General features: G+C 40.1%; 2 protein-coding genes across 2 annotated transcripts; one reads left to right on the top strand and one right to left on the bottom strand.

The window, feature by feature from the left end:
* The first annotated feature begins 2,471 nt into the window (after positions 1-2,471).
* Positions 2,472-11,300, top strand: epdl1 (ependymin-like 1). Its single transcript, XM_049567743.1, has 13 exons — positions 2,472-2,631; positions 2,851-2,885; positions 4,701-4,835; positions 6,170-6,356; positions 6,438-6,525; positions 6,674-6,808; positions 7,828-7,847; positions 8,817-8,951; positions 9,129-9,163; positions 9,305-9,439; positions 9,524-9,716; positions 9,889-9,976; positions 10,824-11,300. The coding sequence occupies exons 1-13, from the start codon at positions 2,568-2,570 to the stop codon at positions 10,945-10,947; spliced, it is 1,374 nt and encodes a 457-aa protein (XP_049423700.1). The 5' UTR covers positions 2,472-2,567; the 3' UTR covers positions 10,948-11,300.
* Positions 11,301-14,663: 3,363 nt separating this feature from the next.
* On the bottom strand, positions 14,664-17,578 carry LOC125883679 (C-type mannose receptor 2-like). Its single transcript, XM_049568150.1, has 5 exons — positions 17,559-17,578; positions 16,120-16,500; positions 15,673-16,023; positions 15,436-15,533; positions 14,664-15,342 (listed from the first exon to the last, which is right to left on the bottom strand). The coding sequence occupies exons 2-5, from the start codon at positions 16,370-16,372 to the stop codon at positions 15,223-15,225; spliced, it is 822 nt and encodes a 273-aa protein (XP_049424107.1). The 5' UTR covers positions 16,373-16,500; positions 17,559-17,578; the 3' UTR covers positions 14,664-15,222.
* Positions 17,579-19,516: the final 1,938 nt, after the last annotated feature.

Raw genomic sequence — 19,516 nt, forward strand, 5'->3', positions numbered from 1 at the left:
CTTATCATGTTTCTCTTCCCACTTCATACTATAGCGTAATTGCCTTTCACCAAACTTTGTTTGTGGGTATTTATAATTATGTTTGAACCCCTTATTCTTTAGCAGGAAGTACTTCTCTTCGTCTGTCAGTTGTCAGTATTCATTTTTCTATCAATGAAAAAAACAAATCCGCGTTACTAAATTCATCACATTTTTACATGTATCTCAGAATAGCAAGTTGGAAAATGACACATTCTGCCATATATGAAGAGAGGAGACTCTCTGGAATCTGTCAATATAAGAACTGGTGGGACATTCTGTCACTTCACAGTTGTCCAAAACGTGGTTTGTGCCAGGCGGACATGATTGCCAGTATTTTTTCATTATTGCAAGCATTCGCAAGTAATCCATCCAAGAGTGATGTGTGTGCAAAGCTGTATGAAAGCTTTGTTATACATCATTTTAGTGTAGCTTTATCATTTTTTTTTCGCTATGAAAACATTGGACTACCGACAAGGTCTTGTCGGAAAGCTACGGTCCCACTGTTTCACATGATATGCGTGGCTTCTTGCTATGACGAACGATCACGGAGAAAATCAATAGAGAAGAACAGGTGTGAATTTGGACGCACTATGCGTCGTTCGGGCCCATAGGGTTAAAATAGCAAGCTAACGTTACCTAGCTAACGTTTGCTGACGTTTCATATGTTTCATTCATTCATTCATTCATTCATTGCAACGTTACTTCATGCAAGTACAGCTAGCTGCTGCCTCTTGTTAGAAGAATTACAAGACGCAAGCAAGCAGTCCACACTGGAATGATTTTAGTTTATTCAGTTACCTGGCTTGATCGCGGACAGGTGCTCGAGTCGCCCCACTAAACACAGCCCGTGTGTGAGTGCGTCGATCAAACAAGAGTACCAGAATTTTCTTTTTTAAATAATTGTTATTATGGAGAAGAGAGAGTCACTCAATCACCTTCCATCGATCCTCCCACAAACTTTGACCGCACAAATGAAATGGTTTATTTTTATTTTCATTTTATTCATTCATTTAGGTTGGAAAAAATACCAAGGTCATGACCTCGGTGTCCTCAATGGTAGTTACAGCCTTGTGAGTCAGAACAGTAAAACACCGATAGTCATGAAGGAGAGCATGAATTATCCCCTTGTTATAGGGGTCGACGCATTTGTGTTGACACAAGATAACCTTCTATTATTCACATGAACTGTGATGACTATAATTTGATCCCTGAACAGATACAGGTGCTAATAATTAATTACGTTTTTTAGAGCCCAACCTTAACATGGAAAGTACAACTTTGTTGAATGTACAAGGAGTGCATTTTCCAAAAGTTCTGCCTCCAAGGGACAGCTGGTACAGTGGATAGCATCAGTTGGCTCACCTTGTTCAGTTTAATTTAGTTTAAAACACCTTTTGTTTACAAAGTCATTTGTTAACATTTCTTCGAGAAAAATGTTATTTGTAAAATCATTATATTTTAATGAAATACTATAATATGGATTTTGACTGTCTCTCAAGTTTCATTTCAGTGGCGTGTATCAGCCCACATTAATTGGCACATTAATTTGGCTTAACATTCTAATTCTCTTATTGGACAAAATATACCTTAAAACATGAATTGACTTCTAAGTGAGTCAAAAAGCCTTTATCTTGTTTGTTGACTTTTTATTGATTTGTGACAAGGTAGGAGCTATAGACAATACTGTCCCAACTGTAGCTGTGTCACTGTCCCATGTGTTTTTTTGTATGGTTATGAGCATGGTGAATGGCATAGGGATGGTTGCTTTTTTACTTACTAAAAAGGCACTGTCCCAATTGACCCTACTTTCCCCTACATACAGTAAAACTGCATGATTGTATGTCACCTTGATTTTGTGACCTTAACTTTCACTGTGTAAGCCAAATGCAAGTGTAAAAAGTGAAATAAAGGGGGGGAAACATTATGAAATTATAAAGTAATGCTGCTAAATTAAGTATTTGCTCAGAGGAATAAGTCAATGAGGCAAGAAGACAATAAACAGGTGCCCTTATCAGTGCAGTCACATGCCTCAACATCATGTGACAGTGATGTAATTCCTAGAGCATGTGTAAGCCTCCTCTCCATTCAGCCAAAATCCAGTTCTGGGTTTATTAGCCACCATCTTTTGTGAGCACAAACAACATTCTTTACCCATGACCCACAGTGCACAGACCCCACAGTCACTCTGGCTACATGCACTTAATGAAAACTTCTCTAGTAGTGTATTGTTGTATTTTGTTCTCAGCAAAATATACTGAACCGTGTATTTTAGGTGAATGTGTTGAAATTTGTGAAGATGTACTATTTATTTCCTAACAGATACACACACTATCTTCTGTCTTCTGAAAAATATTTACCAGCAGGTGTCGTAATAGCTTTTCACCCAGATTAATGGGTTAAATGGGTGTAAAAGGGTTAAAAATAAACCCCGGAGGCCGGATTTCTTTCCTGGACTCTCAGTACCTGCACTTATAAGGAAGTGACTCCACTCGGCAGTACCAGATTATTTGTTGCTAACTGACAACAGGAGCGTGGAGTCCTAAAGCATGAGACTCTTAGTATTATCATGCCTTCTGGCAGGCTGCCTGGCTCAGAAGCCTCAACCATGCTGTAAGTATAATAACGGGAGAGAAAAGTCATTGTGGTAGTAGGATTTCTTAGCTCCTATGTATTATGCTTTTTAAAGCTTTCATTATATTCTAGAATATTTATACTGTTACTGACTTACACAGTGATCAGGCTAATTTAATGCTGTTTTATTGTGTCAAATGTGTGTTTTCGATAAATAATGCAGTGTTACTATTTCACACATCTTCCTCCATAACACAGCAAGCCCTCCTCTTCTGAGCGGAGCCCTCACTGTGGTGAGTGTTTATTATGCTATATGAGCATCATAAAGCAGGACCTAAGTAAAATGACTGAGCAGGATTACAGAGTGTGAAAGAGGGCAGCCTAATTGCAGAAGAAAATGTTGGCATGAAACATTTCTGCAAACAGCAGATACATTACATTTACAGTGTCATACATCAGCATTTCTAAAGGGATTGTGCAACAAAAAGCAGGTGTTTTTTCTTAGATACCCATCACTGTGCTTCCAGTGGGGATTGTGCAACCAAAACATAATCAACCATATATCTATGGAGGACCATACCTGTTACTGAAGCATAGCATTAGCTCAGGCAGGACACAATGTCAAGCTCAGCTCACACCCCAGCTACATCAGCTGATCTCAAGCAGCCCAATCAAGTGATGGATGATTGATGGAAGGAGTCAGCTGACAGATCACGTGATTGCTTTCTATGCAACTAATTGGCAAATCTCATTCAAGGTGTCCTATTTCAACTGCTCTGGCCTGCCTAGTTGCTGCTTCCTCTGCAAGCTGCTTTGCAATCTGCCTCCACCCCAGCTCCTTTTCATTTTGTGTCTGACTTGTCAATGTCATTTCTGTTTGTCTTTGATCCTTGTTCTGTGCTGTTCTTGGGGGGTCTTTGTGGTTTGCCTTCAATGCATTAGGCATTCCTTGTATGCGCATGGAAGGGCAGGGAGGTTTGCGCTCTCTGCTTTAAGGCTTTCCACATAGGCACATGGAAGGAGGAAAAGGTGTGCTCTCTGCACCTTAGGCTTTCTGTGTAGGCACAAGGAGCGGCAGAGAGGCCCCAGAGCAGAGCCATACAGCCACATATACTGCAAATGCAAAGTTTTCTTTGACTAAAGTGGTCCTGACTGAAATAGTAATAAACCATTTAATTAATTAATAACTAATTGTATAGTCAATCATAATTGTTTTAATTAATTCATCAATCGAAATAAATAGACTGAATTACAGTAATTCATTATTAGATATTCTACTGGCGATAAAAAGAAGAAATATAATTACATTTTACAAATGAAATATTAGTCCATCAATAAACAGTTCAATTTAAAAAAGGGATTAAGCAAAACAACACTAAACAAAAAATAAGTACATTATTTGAATGTCATTGATTAATTAATTAATTAATTATGGAATTTAAAATTCTATTTGAAAATGCGATTTTAAAAAAGAAATAGATTTACAAATTGAATTAAGAAAACAGTTTTTAATTCGGCATTGAAAGAGGCCAATTTCATTTTGCCATTTGTATTTCTATTTCCCTGCTCCTTCTTTTTCCTGTTAATCATTTGATTTACTTACTTATTCATTTAGCTTCTCCTTTTAGCATCCCCATTTAGCATTTCCATGACACTCTGGGACTCTCTCATTGACTCAAATATAACATTAAGGTGGGAAGGAAAAGGTGGTAACATTAGAGAAGGAATTAATATTTCATTTGTAAAATATTTCTATAATTCCTCTTTTTATTGTCTGATAATGAATTACTTTGTAATTTAGTCTTACATTACATTATAAATTATTAATTATAAATTATTAAATTGACTTGTAAACAAATTTATTAATAACAATTTCTTTCTGCGTGACATTATCAATTAAATACTTTGTTATCATTTCCGTGACACTTGTGGTCCTCCATACAAATAAACCACAGCGTCATTGAAACCTAAAGTTTCAACGTATCCACTACATAGTAATGTACAAATGTTACATATCCGTGGTTCACAGAAATGTACAATGCCAAAGTTTATTCTGGTGATTTGGTTGAAGAGAGAGATGTGAACTCACTTACATGGTCTTTCTCCAGTCCACACAGAATGAAAAGCTGTGGACTTATGCCCAATACCTGTATGATGCACTGGGACAACGGATCCGGCTCATGGAGGTTGGCACTTACGAGAATAAGTCATTCACCTATGATGCTCTGCTGCTCTTCAAACAGGTGAGCAAAGCAATGACACGAACATCCTAAATATTTATTTTATTGTACAGTCACTCCTGATCACAAGTGAAAACCAAAAGAGATATCATCTTATTGAGTAGAAGCACAGAGATCTGCTCCTAAAGATTATTCCAGCAGGAGTGTACTCAGGTAGTGAGGAGTATAAATTACAGAAAATTGTAAGGAATTTATGAAGTCTGATTCAGAGTATGTTATTTATCTTTAATTTCAATTAAGCTGTCTTTAGTATACGCTCCTCACTCAACAAAGAAGAGTTTTAAATTATTGTGGTAGTACAACTTGTATGTTGACCTTGCAAACGATAGCTATATATGCATGAGTGGTCCTTTGGTTATGACATCAAAAAAACCATAAACCGACAAAGTTATTTGATTGGACAAGAGGCATTCCACGAGTGCTGATAGAGAGTACAGCTGCACTGGGACTATGCATATATCACTCCGTTTTGCAGGTGTTAATTACATTTACCATTAATTAGCCGACATTAACAGTCATTGTACGAATGATTAACCTGCAAAGATGAAGATATGTCCACAAACAGCATTTGAATTACATAATTAATGGTTGTCAGAAGAGGACGAGGGGAAGGAAAGAAGCCTGGATACTTCACTGCATCCCTCTAGGTCTGCTCATATGACATCAGCCAATGTCACAACATATTATCTAATGATGCTTTTTATTCATGAGAATCACACATGCCACCAAAGTGACATTTAAAGAAATCAAACATGAGGGAAACATATGGAAGACTATTAGAGAAAGGGAAATGAAAAGGCAAAAGCCATCTGGGCTGCAGTGCGGCACTGCATACACATAAATGTACATGATACAAAATAATTGTCCTATGCTAACATGTTATGTGTTGCTTGGCAACAGTCCAGACCCAGTTCAGTTGTGGAACTATTTGTGTTCGCAGAGCCAAAAAAATATCAAACATCACAACGTGTTATCGCTGATTACCCTTTAACTAATAAATGGCATTTGTAGAACTGTTTTATAAAAGAAATATTACACCTGAAGAAATACCTCTTATCCTGTCAAATTACAAGCTTGAAATTGTATAATAGCCTATTTTTTATCAGCTTGTTCTACAGTAATCGCAATTAAAAAGTATTAAAACCCTAACACTTTCCTGCAATTTGTGTTTTCTCATGTATTTTTACATGCTAAAAGACACCCCGAATGCCATGTATTGGTGTTTTATCCAATCACTGCAAATTAAAGAAGGTGTAAAAGTCAAGTGTCAAAGAAAGAAATGTCAAAGGAATCAAAAAAGCATCAGTCATCCCTATCCCATTACTTTTATCCATCAGGCTACCATGTATGAGATTAATGAGCATGATCGGACCTGTAAGAAAAAGCCTCTGAAGGCAGACTTCCAGCCTTGGGCAATCCCAAAAGATGCATCTCTGCTGGGCCAGGCTGTTTTGGGCAGCTCCTCTGGACCCAGACAAGGACTGTTGGTCAACACTTGGACAGGAGATCTGCCCGAAAAAACAGGTAAATGAGTACGCAATTATCTGAACTGTCTATTCAGTCATCCCAGTTTAACACATTTATTTTTCATCTCTGACTTTACAGGAAAGTACATGACTACAGTCACTGAATTTGGATGCATTCCTGTCAGCACTGTGTACCACACTGACCAGTATGGATGGGTGCTAACGAGGTTAGTTTACATTAACATCAACACTGTGTAAATCACTCTGTAGGGCACAAGGGACAAGTGTGATGGTGACAGGCCAGATACAGACTTTTGAAAATCAGAAATATTTGCATTTGGCTAAGCGATCTTGATGTCACTTTGTGTTCACTAGCTTATTCAACAACATCGTCGGGATGTCAGACCCCAGTAAGCTCAACCCTCCAGACTTCTGCCGGGATTCAGAGATGCAGGCTGACAGTGAAGAGGAACCGGTAGACTTCCTCAGCTTGTTCCTCCGCAAGAATTGAGGGTTCCCTTAAACTGATGTCTCAAACTGTCTCTGAGATTTGAAATATAACAAGTGGAGCTACTCATAACTTTTTTTATGTGGAATACATCACATTTATTCCTGCTAAGAATGTGTCATTCTTAGCATTGTGAGTGTCTCAGACAAAATTCAGCGGAATTTGACATATTTTCATTTCCTTTTTTTTTCTTTTCTTCTCTTTTTTTCATATTTCTGCCTTAAAGCTGAACTTATAAATGTTTTCATACTGACAATTGATTTTGAAAAAAAAAACTCCTTTCTATCAATGTGCTGAAGTGTGACCACATGTCATTTTAATCAATAAAAAACAAATGCATATATTTCACCTTGTCTCTGTTTGTAACGACAACATACAATATTCAGCATTGTAATATTTTTTTTGGGGATTTGTAACAGGAATTTAAAAGTTCACAGAATCCACACCTTTTCTACTGTAAATTGTCCAGTGACAGCAGGAAAATTAATATGACTGTACTGGTTCAGATGACAACATTGCTGCACTTCTAAAAAATTTAATAGGACAAAATCTGGTTCAAAAATATCTTTGTGATCAGAGAAAGTATTGTTTAATTCTTGAAACCAAATTCCCCACTCCAAAAGTTGACAAAGTGTTCAGTATTACGGCAGAATTCCTAGGGCAAGATGAAATTTCTTTATTAACAGGATAAACCCCTTGAGATGTGACATCTCGTTTGCGAGGGGGTCCCAGTTAACTTTTAATTTTCAGTTTTTAAAACCAATTTAGATGTGATAAGGTTGTTGTCAAATGATATAGTTAACTGGTTGCCATATGGCAATTATATGCAAATATGGAAATGATCTGTGTGTATTTGACCTTTTGGACTGTAACCCAGAGGGCTACCAACACCAAGGGACACCAGGTCAGTTGACCAGGCCCTGGGTCAAGGGAGGGATCAAGAAGGCCCTGTATAACCTGCTGGAATAATTTGTCAAAAACACATGGGGGCCTTTGGAGATTATCTTGTCCTGGTCATTAGCAAGACACACAGCGGGCCTGGTAAGCCATATAAATTGTTAGATTAATTTAAACAGGAAAAAAATTAGTTTTCCACAATTGCCCATTTTTTCCATACGGCAACACTTTACCAACTACCTCCCTTTGAAATATTTTTTTCTTAATACCTATGTGCTGGCAATAGCCGTGGCCCGAGTCATTATGTTTTCAAATTGTTCTTCCTTCCATCCTTCTGTCTGTCCATCCATCTACCATCAGTACATCTGTCCGTCCCATTGTTGCAAAAGTGATATCTCAAGCCGCCTAGAGATAGAACTGGTGGTCAAAGGTCAAGGTCACTATGACCTCATCTGTCTCATTCTTGAGAATGTGATATCTCAACAACACTTTGAGGGAAATTCTTTCAAACTGGCATGAACATCCACTTGGACTTTAGGATGAAGTGATTAGACTTTGGTGGTCAAAGGTCAAGGTCACTGACCGGTAAGGTCAGACAACACGTTTACATGTTGTTTTCTATATGTTCTCTGACATTTATCCTAACGATATGAGGCGGTCTTTGTGGAAAAAAAGCTTGTTTAGTGGACTAACTTTGCACTTGAAGTATGCCCGTTCACTTACGTTTTAACAGGTCTGACGCTACTATGCGCCTCGGCTGTATTTAGGCTAACAGCTAACATGCTAACTATTATTTCTATGTCACTAGTCACTTGAAACAAATTTAGGACAATAGGAGACAGGTTGAAATAAACCAACATTTCCCTCTAATTTGCTACCTCAAAAGGAGATAGCAAAGGACTGGAAGAGAGAGAGAAGATCACGTGACATAAACATCTCAGGCCAGATTCAAACAGAACATCTGATAAAATCTGTGCCAGCTGAGTCACGGAAACATCCCACATGTTATTATTAATGGTGTTTTATTTTGACAGGACAGGTGTATGAGCTACTGAAGACAAAACAAAACCTGGCAGTGGGTGTGACTGGGAGCCTCACCAGCTGGTTTATGAGGAAGTGAGCACTCTGAAGCTGCAGCATTTTTGCATCTGTGTGTGCAGAGGAATCTACCATCAGACAACATGAGAGCCCTCGTCCTGTTTGTGTGCTTGACAGTGGGCTGCCTCGCTCAGAGGCCACAGCCATGCAGTAAGTACAAACACAACAGATGTTGAGTTCATTCATATATCTAGTTTTCTTCCGAATGGTGATTATGATTTTGCTATTCAGTTTAGTATTTATGAGGAAGTAATACAACTATGTTAAAAGCTTCGCACAGTCATGATGTAAATGCTTCATTTATTTAAAAAAGTTTAATCTTAACAGCATCTCCACCACTGCTGACTGGAAGGCTCTATGTGGTAAGTTTTTATCTCCTTCCACATGTATTTATGCAACAGCGTAAATCTTAAATTTTATTCACCTTACTATTATTCGAAATAAGTATTACAATGCTCGATGCAATAAGAAAACTTTCAATAAAATTTCTGTCATTTTCCAAGTCCACCCAAAGTGAGAATCTGATGGCATATGCCAAGTACAGCTATGACGCACTGGGAAAGCGCATCCGTCTATCAGAATGTGGAACTTACAAGAACAAGACCTTCCACTTTGATGTACTTTTACTTTACGAACAGGTAATGACAACATAGCAGTAACATTTACATTACTAGATGCCATGCCCAACACAAATTGCTGCATAATGCCATACTGTCCTGCAGGCTGTCATGTACAAGATTAACTACAGGAACCAAACATGCTGCAAGAAACCACTGAGTGTAGAGTTCCACCCGCTAGCCATCCCGAAGAATGCTTCCCTGATGGGGCAGACTGTGACAGGCAGCTCATCTGGTCCAGGACAAGGGTTGCTGGTCAACAACTGGTGGGGAGAGCTGCAGACGAAGAGGGGACCAGGTAGAGTAAGACGGAACTAAACTTGAGGAAATATGCATGTCATGTGGTGTACTGTAGCACATGACTTTCTGTGGTCTTTCAGTGTAATAGCTGCCTTCCTGTTTTATGCTTGTGAACCTGCTTGTCTGGTTGTGCTGCCTCAGCTCTCTTTGACCCACCTCTGTTTCTGCAGCAAAGTACATCAGCACCGTCACTGAGTTTGGATGCATTCCTGTCAGCACTCTGTTTCATACCAGTAAAAACGGATGGGTCGTGACAGGGTCAGTGTGTGCATATCACATGACAACTTTTAGTTTCCTCTTATGTTGAGTCAAAATGTTTGGTGTGTGAGAGACTTCCAATGCCCAACCCTTCTGGAAAACTTCCATCTACAAGAAAAAAACTTAAAAACAAAACTGTAAAAATATATAGAACACATTATGTTATCTTATGTCTGCCTTCTCCCAAACATAACAGAACTAGATGACCACTCAACTTGTGGTGCTCAGAGTGCCAAAAAAAAAAAAAACAAAAAAAAAACATTTTTTGGTTCAGTACAAGAAAGCTCCTACATGAATCTGTTCAAAGCCAGGTCTGTGGATTATCTTGAGTAACCAGGTCATGATTTCTGAAAAGAGACATTACTGTTGAGTTTTTCCAAATGTGTTTTTTGGGGCTTTGAGTTTCATTATAATGGAGAGAAGGCAGACATCCCTAGGGCCGATATCTCCAACACTCTGTAACCCACATTGTAAAAACAATGTAGACTGATAAACAGCACCACAGGTAGTAGGAAAAATATTTAGTTTTGATTTTAGGGTGAACTGTCCCTTTAAAGAAATAGTCCAGCAATTTGGGAAATGGGCTTATCGCCTTTCTTGCCTGGAATTAGATGAGAAGACTGATTCAACAAGCTAGGCGATGATTAGCATAGCAACAACAATTTGTGGTTTTATGAGGGGTTATGTGTTGGACTGAGCTGAGCTAACTTGGCTACAGCCCTTGATAACCTGAATCCCCTGACCCCATAGCCTCTGTGTTCCTGATTTCAGTAAACTACAGTAGCAGCATCATCTTTGTTTCGTCTGAATGATTTCATCATGGGTTCTTCCTGTTTTCCACCTTCAGCTTCTTCAACAACGTCGTGGGACTGACAGACCCTCAATGGCTCATCCCTCCACATTTTTGTGATGGCGCCCAGCTGGAGAAAGAGGATGGTGAGGATCCAGCGACCTTCTTCAGCTTGTTTTAAAATGTTACATTTTCAAAAATGTAATGCACTGTGATGGTCAATACTGTATATGACTATTTGCACTGTATTATTTCTTTTTTTTTTAGTTGCAGTCATTGGTGTCATAGAATTCGTGAGGGTAATGTCATTACTCAGTCAGTTTTGATTAATACAAGCAACAGAGTGAGGGTCCCTACCTCACAAATCATTTATTGCAAATACAGGGTAAGGGAGGAATTATATGTACAATATAATTTCACTTGTAGTCTAACATTAGAAAACATAATATCACAAGGTGAATGTCAAATGTTTCACTTATTGAGTTTTTTTCTTGTTTGTTTATTTTTGCCAGATATTAAAATCTGTTTAATAGATTGTTTCTTCTTTCATTAAAATCTAACCAGACAGCATAATATCTCTGAGAGTTCAAATAGAGCTTCAAGGTGAGCATCATACGGACACTATGAGCAACACCAACACCAATTTGAGGCTCATTTTAACCCGTGTTTTATGTACAAAAATGATGTTCATTTCAAACATTGTAAACATCACTACCCACATACTTCCATGCATCCTTTATGTTGGCATAGATACATTCACTAGATGGCACTAGAGGGCAGAGTCAAAGGTTTCTGAGAGCAACAAACATGGTGATGGTGGGGGAGGTCATAATAATGTCCGTTTTAATGGAGGCAACATTGTAGACAGCAGTCGTCTGTGAGGCCATTAAATACATCACAACATGTGGACGGAGAATTCTCTTCAATATATTACCAATTTTTTTCCGTAACACCATTTTTCGAATGTCTCTCATTGCGTTCTGCGGTCATGTCTAACTTGGAAAACACTAAACTGTCATGATTTGCAGGGGTGCTCCTCCATTTTATAACGGACACCTGTTACATAAATGTCACTCATGACCCAGAGATGACATTAGGCCTAATGCCTCACCATGACATACATTATTGTTTCATGTTGCAAAACTATTTGATGATTCAGCTATTTGGACAAGACATTTGTAAATTATTATTTTATTGTAACATATTGTACAAATACTAAATGCATGGCTCTGTTATAATGGCACAATATAATTGAATAAGGACATTTTTATTGTGCACATATGAGTTTGAAACTATGAAATGAGTGTGATGTTGCACCAGTGCCCTTGTGAAAAAAATGATTTAAGCTACATTTAAAGAGAGAACAGATTTTGAGAATATGTCTAAAGATACTTAGACAATTAACACCTTAGTGCCAGTTAAACGCCTGCGTTAAACATCTCTTTTATTAGCCTGGTGTTGCTACTCATTTTGACAAATAAAGCTTGCCTCAGGTAGACGCCTGGTCTTGTTGCCAAGCAGTCCATATTCACAGAAGTTCTTTGGAAACCATGAGCACCAAAGAAGACAGTAATTCATTCAGATTTATCAGCCTGGTAAATAAAGAGAGACAAAGTGACTTCCTACCTCTGTAGCTGTCATAAAGTCAAAATATGTGTCCATTCCTCAATTACCCGGTAAGTTATTTATATTTCTTTAGTCCGTAAAGGTCCACCAGTCAAAGGAATCAAAAGGGTTTTTCATAAAAACTAATCCAAGTTATGAATATTGTTTTAACAGGATAAAGTGGTGCTGTGTCAGTATGCCTGGTGCTGTTATCTGCAAGTGCCTTGAAACAGGTGTCATAACATAACACATAATTGATATGTTATTCGAAGCCAAATGCTCATACAAGTAATATTCATACTGGTTCAAGTAAACACTTCGATCATATTTCCCATCTTTGCTGAGCAACACTATTGTAGGAAAGGAATTAAAGCCCAGTCCCATATAGACGCCTGTGGAGTTCAGTGATTTAAGCAAATAATAGCCGGGGCTACTAATTGAATTTTTTTTTATATACTTTTACTCATTACTTTACACCTTGTTTTACTCATAGCATGCCTCTTTTGTTTCCTACAATTCCTCAGCTGTGTTTTTAAAGGCAATATACGCAGACAAACACAAGAGGGCAGTGTTGGGCTTCTGTTCCTTCACAGGTACTAAAGAGCTCAGTTTACCTGCAACTGAAAAATATGGCAAGTGTTCATATAGTCATTCATCTCTCAAAAGATACAATAGCACAGTGATGATGATGTGAAAGGATATTTTTAGTTGAGCTGATAAATTCTGACTGAAATTGCTGAGAGTAGGAGATGGCTTCTGAATGTTAACTCAAAAGCCCTGGTGCTACGTTATGCTATCCCCGAAAGAAATGTAGCCTAATATAACAGAGTAAATGTTCTTCTGTTGGCCTAATTTTCAGTTGAGAGTATCGAACAACACATTTACTTGGTATTGTTGTTCCTTGATTTGCTTCTTTGCACATGACGTCATACACCAGTGCACTTTCTAGATGGAGGGCAGGCAACTGGAGGCAAACACTACCAGCACGATGATTGGGTTGACTACCCACTTGAGCAAACACTGGGTTATGTTGTGTTTTGCCTGTGGTGCTCTGTTGTGTGCTGGTGTTATGTGCAATACATGAGAGGCTCATGTGCAATACTGTTATGTGTAGTATGTGTTTTTATGTTCTTATGGTGTATGCTTTTCATTTCTTCTGGACTATTATTGTGAGACAGCAATACTTGGGCAGCTCCTGACTTAGTGTAAGACAAATTTTGCTACGGGGTCTCTGATCTTGTACATACAGCCTGGACATTGCTGTACCATAGCTGCAGTTATTATCTTTACTGAAGTTTAAGATATTTTTGACATATACTGTACTCGACTGCGGGTCTGTTCAGGGTATCATATGACTAACAAGATGAGGCTAAAGGTGTTTTTCACATAGCCTACTTTATACAGCAAAATGTGGCTGCTGCAATGTTGCATTTTAGGAAGGTGCAGGAAATAAAATATCCTAATTAACATGCCACTGCTAGTGAAGACGTTACCAGTTATAACTAGCAGTGGATGCAAGGACACACATGCTATGTAAACATGTGTTTCCATTACACTTGTCTTTGTAAACTTGTAAACTTTTGCATTAAATATGTAAAGACATAGAGGACAAAAGAAAAGGAATTGAAAAAAAAAGTCAACAGTGTATATTTTAAAATGTTAAATTACTTTAATAAAATGATAGCACAAAGGATTTGTTTTTAAAGCACATTCTACTCTATAACAATATTCTGGGTACAGAAAGAAAGCTTGCTACTGAAAGTGTAAATGTTAGGGCATAATGTTTTAACAATGTTACAAAAACATTTTAATAATGGTACCGCCAAACATTTGTATAATGTTTTTGAAGCATGTTAGCCTACGATAAAATAAATCTGGGAACATTTTAAAAAAACCTATCACTGATAACATTTTAAGAATGTTAGGTCACCATGTTCTAATCAAAAACATTTTAAGACGGATATCACCAAACATATTTAGGTTGTTTGTAGAGAATGTTACCCTACCTTTAAGGAGAACAATTCTGAAAGAAAACGTCCCGCTGAAACATTACCAGAACATTGCACTGTAACATTCTCAATGCGTTTTAAGAACCAAAAATGTACCCAATTTTTTATGGATCACATCCAATACGAGTTTCAATTTTCTGGCCTGCTGCCTGCCTTTCCTCTATATTCAATTTGCACAGTATGTAGATTTATCACTTCCTGCCTTCGGTATGGGTTTTGAGTGTCATAAGAGTCACACTATTGAAAACAAGCAGCAGAGCAGCCCAAATTATTATGGCATGGATTCAAATTTAGCAGATTTGTCAGCTAAACATTAATTCTGTGAACTTCATCCCAGCATAGTTTAACAAAAACAGGTTTCAAGATTGGTAAAATCCAACCCTACCTATGTTATGGAACTGAAAAATAGTAACATCAGACAATTTTGCCTCTTTTTAGATGGCATGAAGGAAAATGAGTCATCCACATTTGTTGTGTTATAGTTTGAGAATGATGAAATGATTTTTGTCCTTGGCAACTATCATGTTTTTTTTTGTTTTTTATTTCTTGGATTTTTTTTTCCAAATAATGCACAGATTTTAAGGTATTCTATTATCACAGACAGCTTGAAAAATAGTGCACATGGCTACCATCAATGGGGAAAAAGTCTCCTATGGTGGCATGCCCCTGGGCCCCCCTAGGTTTTGGCTGAGCCCCAGATGTTTACAACCTCCGGCTCTGCCCGTGCTCAACATCATTACATTCCATTAAAATATTTCACACAGCTGCTACAAAAGTGTACTACAGAGAATCCCCATTCACCAAAGGTGTCAGATAATCAGAAATAAAGTTGGACTTTAGTTTCAGAGCTCAGTTTTCTTCCGTGAACTTTTTTTCTCCTTGTGGAAGACTTTCCCATCGGGCTGCTCTCTCCACTTCAGGGTGACACCACTCATTCCTTTCTCCTTCAGCCTGTCCTGGAGCTGGGAAACACAGACGGTAGCCATTTTGAAACATCAATCCACAATGTTTGTTGGAAGCTTTTATTTGGCCAGGGTGGATTTTGGGAGACTCACCTTTTTTAGGATGTTTGCTTTCACAGCAGGGTCATTCACATCCACAGAGGGGTCGTCTGGCTCGATCCTCAGCTTTACCACCTGTCTCATTAAAGGTGCTTTAACACAGAGAAAAAAAAACATGTTTGGAATTATCTTTGTGACACCACACTCATCCACCATACATATTTGCATACAGTGTACCACTTATTCTAATGTAATGCCCTCTCTTCCACTGAAGGACAGTAAACCACTCACGAGGTGGAGGGACGCTGTAGCAGACAAATGGAAATCTAGATTCACAGTGCCTCAGCTTTCCTGATTTCTGCAGAGCTGTACCACATATGATGCTCGTCGAGCTAATGTTGATTGAACCTGTGGACAAGAAGCTAAATGTGTAGCCACTCCCATCTGACCAGTACATGTTGGGGTCTCTGGACAAACCAATCCACACCCAGGCATCACTCGGCACCAAGCTGTGGATCTCCTGGTTCTCAGTGCCGCTCCTCACAGTGGCCAGATCTATGAAGTTCTCCCTGCAGTGCCTCTGAGCATCGGACCAATTCTTTCCATTCGGGACTAAAACAAACTGAGGCTCCAGCTGTGTTCCTGCAGTCAGGGTTTGGGGAAGATTTGTTAATTTCACATAATGAATTCCAAATCAATTTCTTTTCAACACTGACATGTGCCTTCCTATATCCTTACCTCTGTAACAGATAAATGGGTAGGATATTGAGCATGAATCATCCCACCACCCTCCGGCGCTTCCAATGATCACACAGAATTGATGGAATGAGTAAAAGTCTGGTTCGTTGTCAATACGGTTTTGCCAGTTCCTATATTCCGCTCCACTCCCATTGTAGCCGTCTGACCACCTCCAGTCAACTACACTGTACAGACCAATCCAGACGTCAGAGTTGTGGCCAGAAGATGAAACTGTGTCGGCAAGTTGGTCCATTTCTGTAGTGTTCTGAATGGTGGCCAGGTCTGTGTATTTCTCTCTGCAGTAGGCCTGAGCTTCAGTCCAAGTCTTTGGATCAGCAACATAGTGGTACTGACGGAGAAGGCATGAGGAGATGTGCCAGCCTGTGAGGGGAACAAGGCTTTGTTAAAGGTTTCTGTCTCCCAATACATTTGAACCTCTAAATTATGCCCACCATTCATCATTCATTCATCTGAATATGTTTTATAAGGGTGAATTCTTCTTCTTCTTCTTCTTCTTCTTCTTCTTCTTCTTCTTCTTTCAGCTGTCCCCTTTAGGGGTTGCCATAGCGAATCATCTGCCTCCATCTAACCCTATCCTCTGCATCCTCTTCTCTCACACCAACTGACTTCATATCCTCTTTCAGAACATCCATAAATCTCCTCTTTGGTAGCCTGGTTCCAGACCATAGACCCCGCCCACTCAACTGAGTAGGCTTGCATCTCTGGTCTGGCATACTTCAATGAATTTGCGATTTATCTCGTCCAAACGCTGGACGGAGCAATGAACGCCGGGGGTCTAGCGATTCGCCAATCAGCGCCATGCTGATGTCAAGCTGTACGCCAGTGGGTAATTGGTGAGGATAGCAACAATGGCGACCGCTACAGATCCTACAGACCACATTGACGATGCTATCGAGGTATTTCGCCACTACTCGCGTTAATGGAGGACCAAATTAAGGAAGCTGCTAAACTGGATTTAACGGTGATGCAGATGGGCGCGCACGACGACGGAGACATTTTAAATGGGCAATGCTCGCTTGTTTTCGGCACCCCCGAGGCATGGATACTAATGACGTCAGATTCTGGGTGAGTCGTTGATCTCTACTGATTGGTTAGGGAAAAAATCAAATTCCCTCCCCCTTGTAAATCGCCTTCAATGGAAGCCATGTCAGACTGAAGGTTCTGGGAGCTTCAGTCTGACACTCAGACTACCTCTTTGGTCTTCCTCTAGGCCTCTTGCCTGGCAGTTCCAACCTCACCATCCTTCAACCGATATATTCACTATCCCTCCTCTGAACATGTCCAAACCATCTCAGTCTGGCATCTCTTACTTTATCTCCAAAACACCTAACATGAGCTGTCCCTCTGATGTACTCATTCCTGATCCTATCTATCCTCGTCACTCCCAAAAAGAACCTAAGCATCTTCATCTCTGCTACCTCCAGCTCTGCTTCCTGTCTTTTCCTCAGTGCCACTGTCTCTAAACCAAACATTGCTGGTCTCACCACCGTCTTGTACACGTTTCCTTTTAATCTTGCTGGTACTCTTCTATCACACATCACTCCTGATACTTTTCTCCACCCGTTCCAACCTGCTTGCACACGTTTCTTCACCTATTTTCCATTGCTCTGGACTGTTGACCTTAAGTACTTAAAGGAGCAATAAGCAAAATTCATCATTTCTAGATTGAAGATTAAAAAATTGCTATGTGAAGAACTAGAGGTGTAATTTCATCTGGAGTATAGCATGACCTCACACACCCTCTCTCTGTGTTGATCTCCAGCCCATTGTTTACAAGCCCGTCCGGCTGCGTGTTCATGTACGTTCATGTGAACCCCCCCCTTCTCGGAGCCCTTGGCCCTCCCTCCCTATAAAAGGCTACAGCCGGTGAGCAATGGCAGCGCGTATTTTCGAAATGAAATGGCAGAGAGCGGAACATCCACCTGAAGACAACCAGGATCTGACATTACCTCTGAAGAAACAACGGTTATTGGCGAAGAAGTTGTCGGATAAAGAAAGGGACAGAACCCGGATTAACATTGGCCTTGCATTTCCAAGGTGGAGAGCACTGCGAGAGCTAAAGGGGCTACAATCTGACTCGGAGCTAGCTCTTCTTCTCCTGGACAGGTACAACATAAAGTCAAATGTCTGTTTTAATTAGTGTTACAGTAACATTAGGCACATGTCACTATGTCGATTCAATTAAATTTAATGTTACAATCGTTGCATGGGTTAATGTCCAGAGCTTGAGTTATTAGCGGCTTGGTCCCAGCAATGGGTCAGGTGTTACGGTTGTGTTAAGTGAGTAGCCCGGCAGCCCAGCTAACATTTGCAATTAGCATTGTAAAATGTAGCCTGGCGGGCAGCCTGGCGGCTTAGCTATTCCCCTGCCTACTTCAATGATAACGGTCCCTGTAATAAATGCAATATATTTGCTGAAATGGAGGCGAGGCTCAGTGACTAGAAGAGCTGGTAGAAGCGCTCCATAGCTGCAAGCTACTCCAATAGCCATAGTAGCTCTAGTGCTAACTCTGGGAGCTAACGCTAACATTCCTCTCTTCTCCGTGAGCCCACCAGGCTCCACGCTAGAGCTCGCCGGAGCGGAGAAGCAGGCTCCCAGAACGTTAGCATGGCAGCCGACTGGTGCTAACGCTAACGTCCCCACGCTTCTCAGCTCCGACTCACTGAGCCTGGCAGAGAAGCGTGGGGACGTTAGCACTAATGGGCTGCCATGCTAACATTCCAACTCTTCTCCGTGAGACCGTGAGCCCGGCTCCCAGCTCAGTTGGAGTTGGAGCGTTAGCGTGGTAGCCAAGGAGTGCTAACGCCAACAGGAAAGCAGGGAAATAGCTACACATAGCAGAGACCGAGAGTGAGTGAAAGACATTGCTAACTGCTAAACAAAGTGGCTGTTTAGGTTTTATTTCCTCGCCCCTGTGGCGAGTGAATCTGCCTGCAGTGAAAGCTGGGGCTAACCGGTGCTTCCTCCTCATGCTCCACTTCACTCAGCTGCTAACACAGCCAGTTAGCCTCCACTAGCTTCCCAGCTAGCGGCTGTCTGTTTGGATCCAACTGGAGCACCGAGCCCTGGTTTGTTATTCAGGTTAATGTGGGAAGAAGCAGCGGGTATATCGGGCAGCTGAGTGAAGCTGAGTGAAGCGGAGCCTGCGGAAGAAACACCGGGACCGTCTGGATGTGATAGTCCGTGCTGCGGTACTCGTCTCACCAGCACAGACGAGGCAAGTGGGAGGTGTTGGAGAGCAGAAGTAGAGGGAGGAGTGGCTCATGACACACTTTGTTTTGCTCTACATGAAGTTCACAACAGCGAACCTAATGGTGAAACGATTTCGCTTATTGCCCCTTTAAAATCCTCCACCTTCTTTATTTCTACTCCCTG

Source organism: Epinephelus fuscoguttatus, linkage group LG23, assembly GCF_011397635.1.
Source record: "Epinephelus fuscoguttatus linkage group LG23, E.fuscoguttatus.final_Chr_v1".
In the NCBI taxonomy this organism is placed as follows: Eukaryota; Metazoa; Chordata; class Actinopteri; order Perciformes; family Serranidae; genus Epinephelus; species Epinephelus fuscoguttatus.

Bases quoted from the DNA above. Each gene is read 5' to 3' on its own strand.
- epdl1 (XM_049567743.1), top strand. From the start codon at position 2,568: ATGAGACTCTTAGTATTATCATGCCTTCTGGCAGGCTGCCTGGCTCAG. The intron at 6,809-7,827 runs AGGGTTCCCTTA...CCTGGTCATTAG, and splicing joins TTGTTCCTCCGCAAGAATTG to CAAGACACACAGCGGGCCTG. The intron at 9,977-10,823 runs GTCAGTGTGTGC...TTCCACCTTCAG, and splicing joins AACGGATGGGTCGTGACAGG to CTTCTTCAACAACGTCGTGG.
- LOC125883679 (XM_049568150.1), bottom strand. From the start codon at position 16,372: ATGGACCAACTTGCCGACACAGTTTCATCTTCTGGCCACAACTCTGAC. The intron at 16,024-16,119 runs GTAAGGATATAG...CCCTGACTGCAG, and splicing joins CCCATTTATCTGTTACAGAG to GAACACAGCTGGAGCCTCAG. The intron at 15,343-15,435 runs GTGAGTCTCCCA...TGTGTTTCCCAG, and splicing joins AAGCAAACATCCTAAAAAAG to CTCCAGGACAGGCTGAAGGA.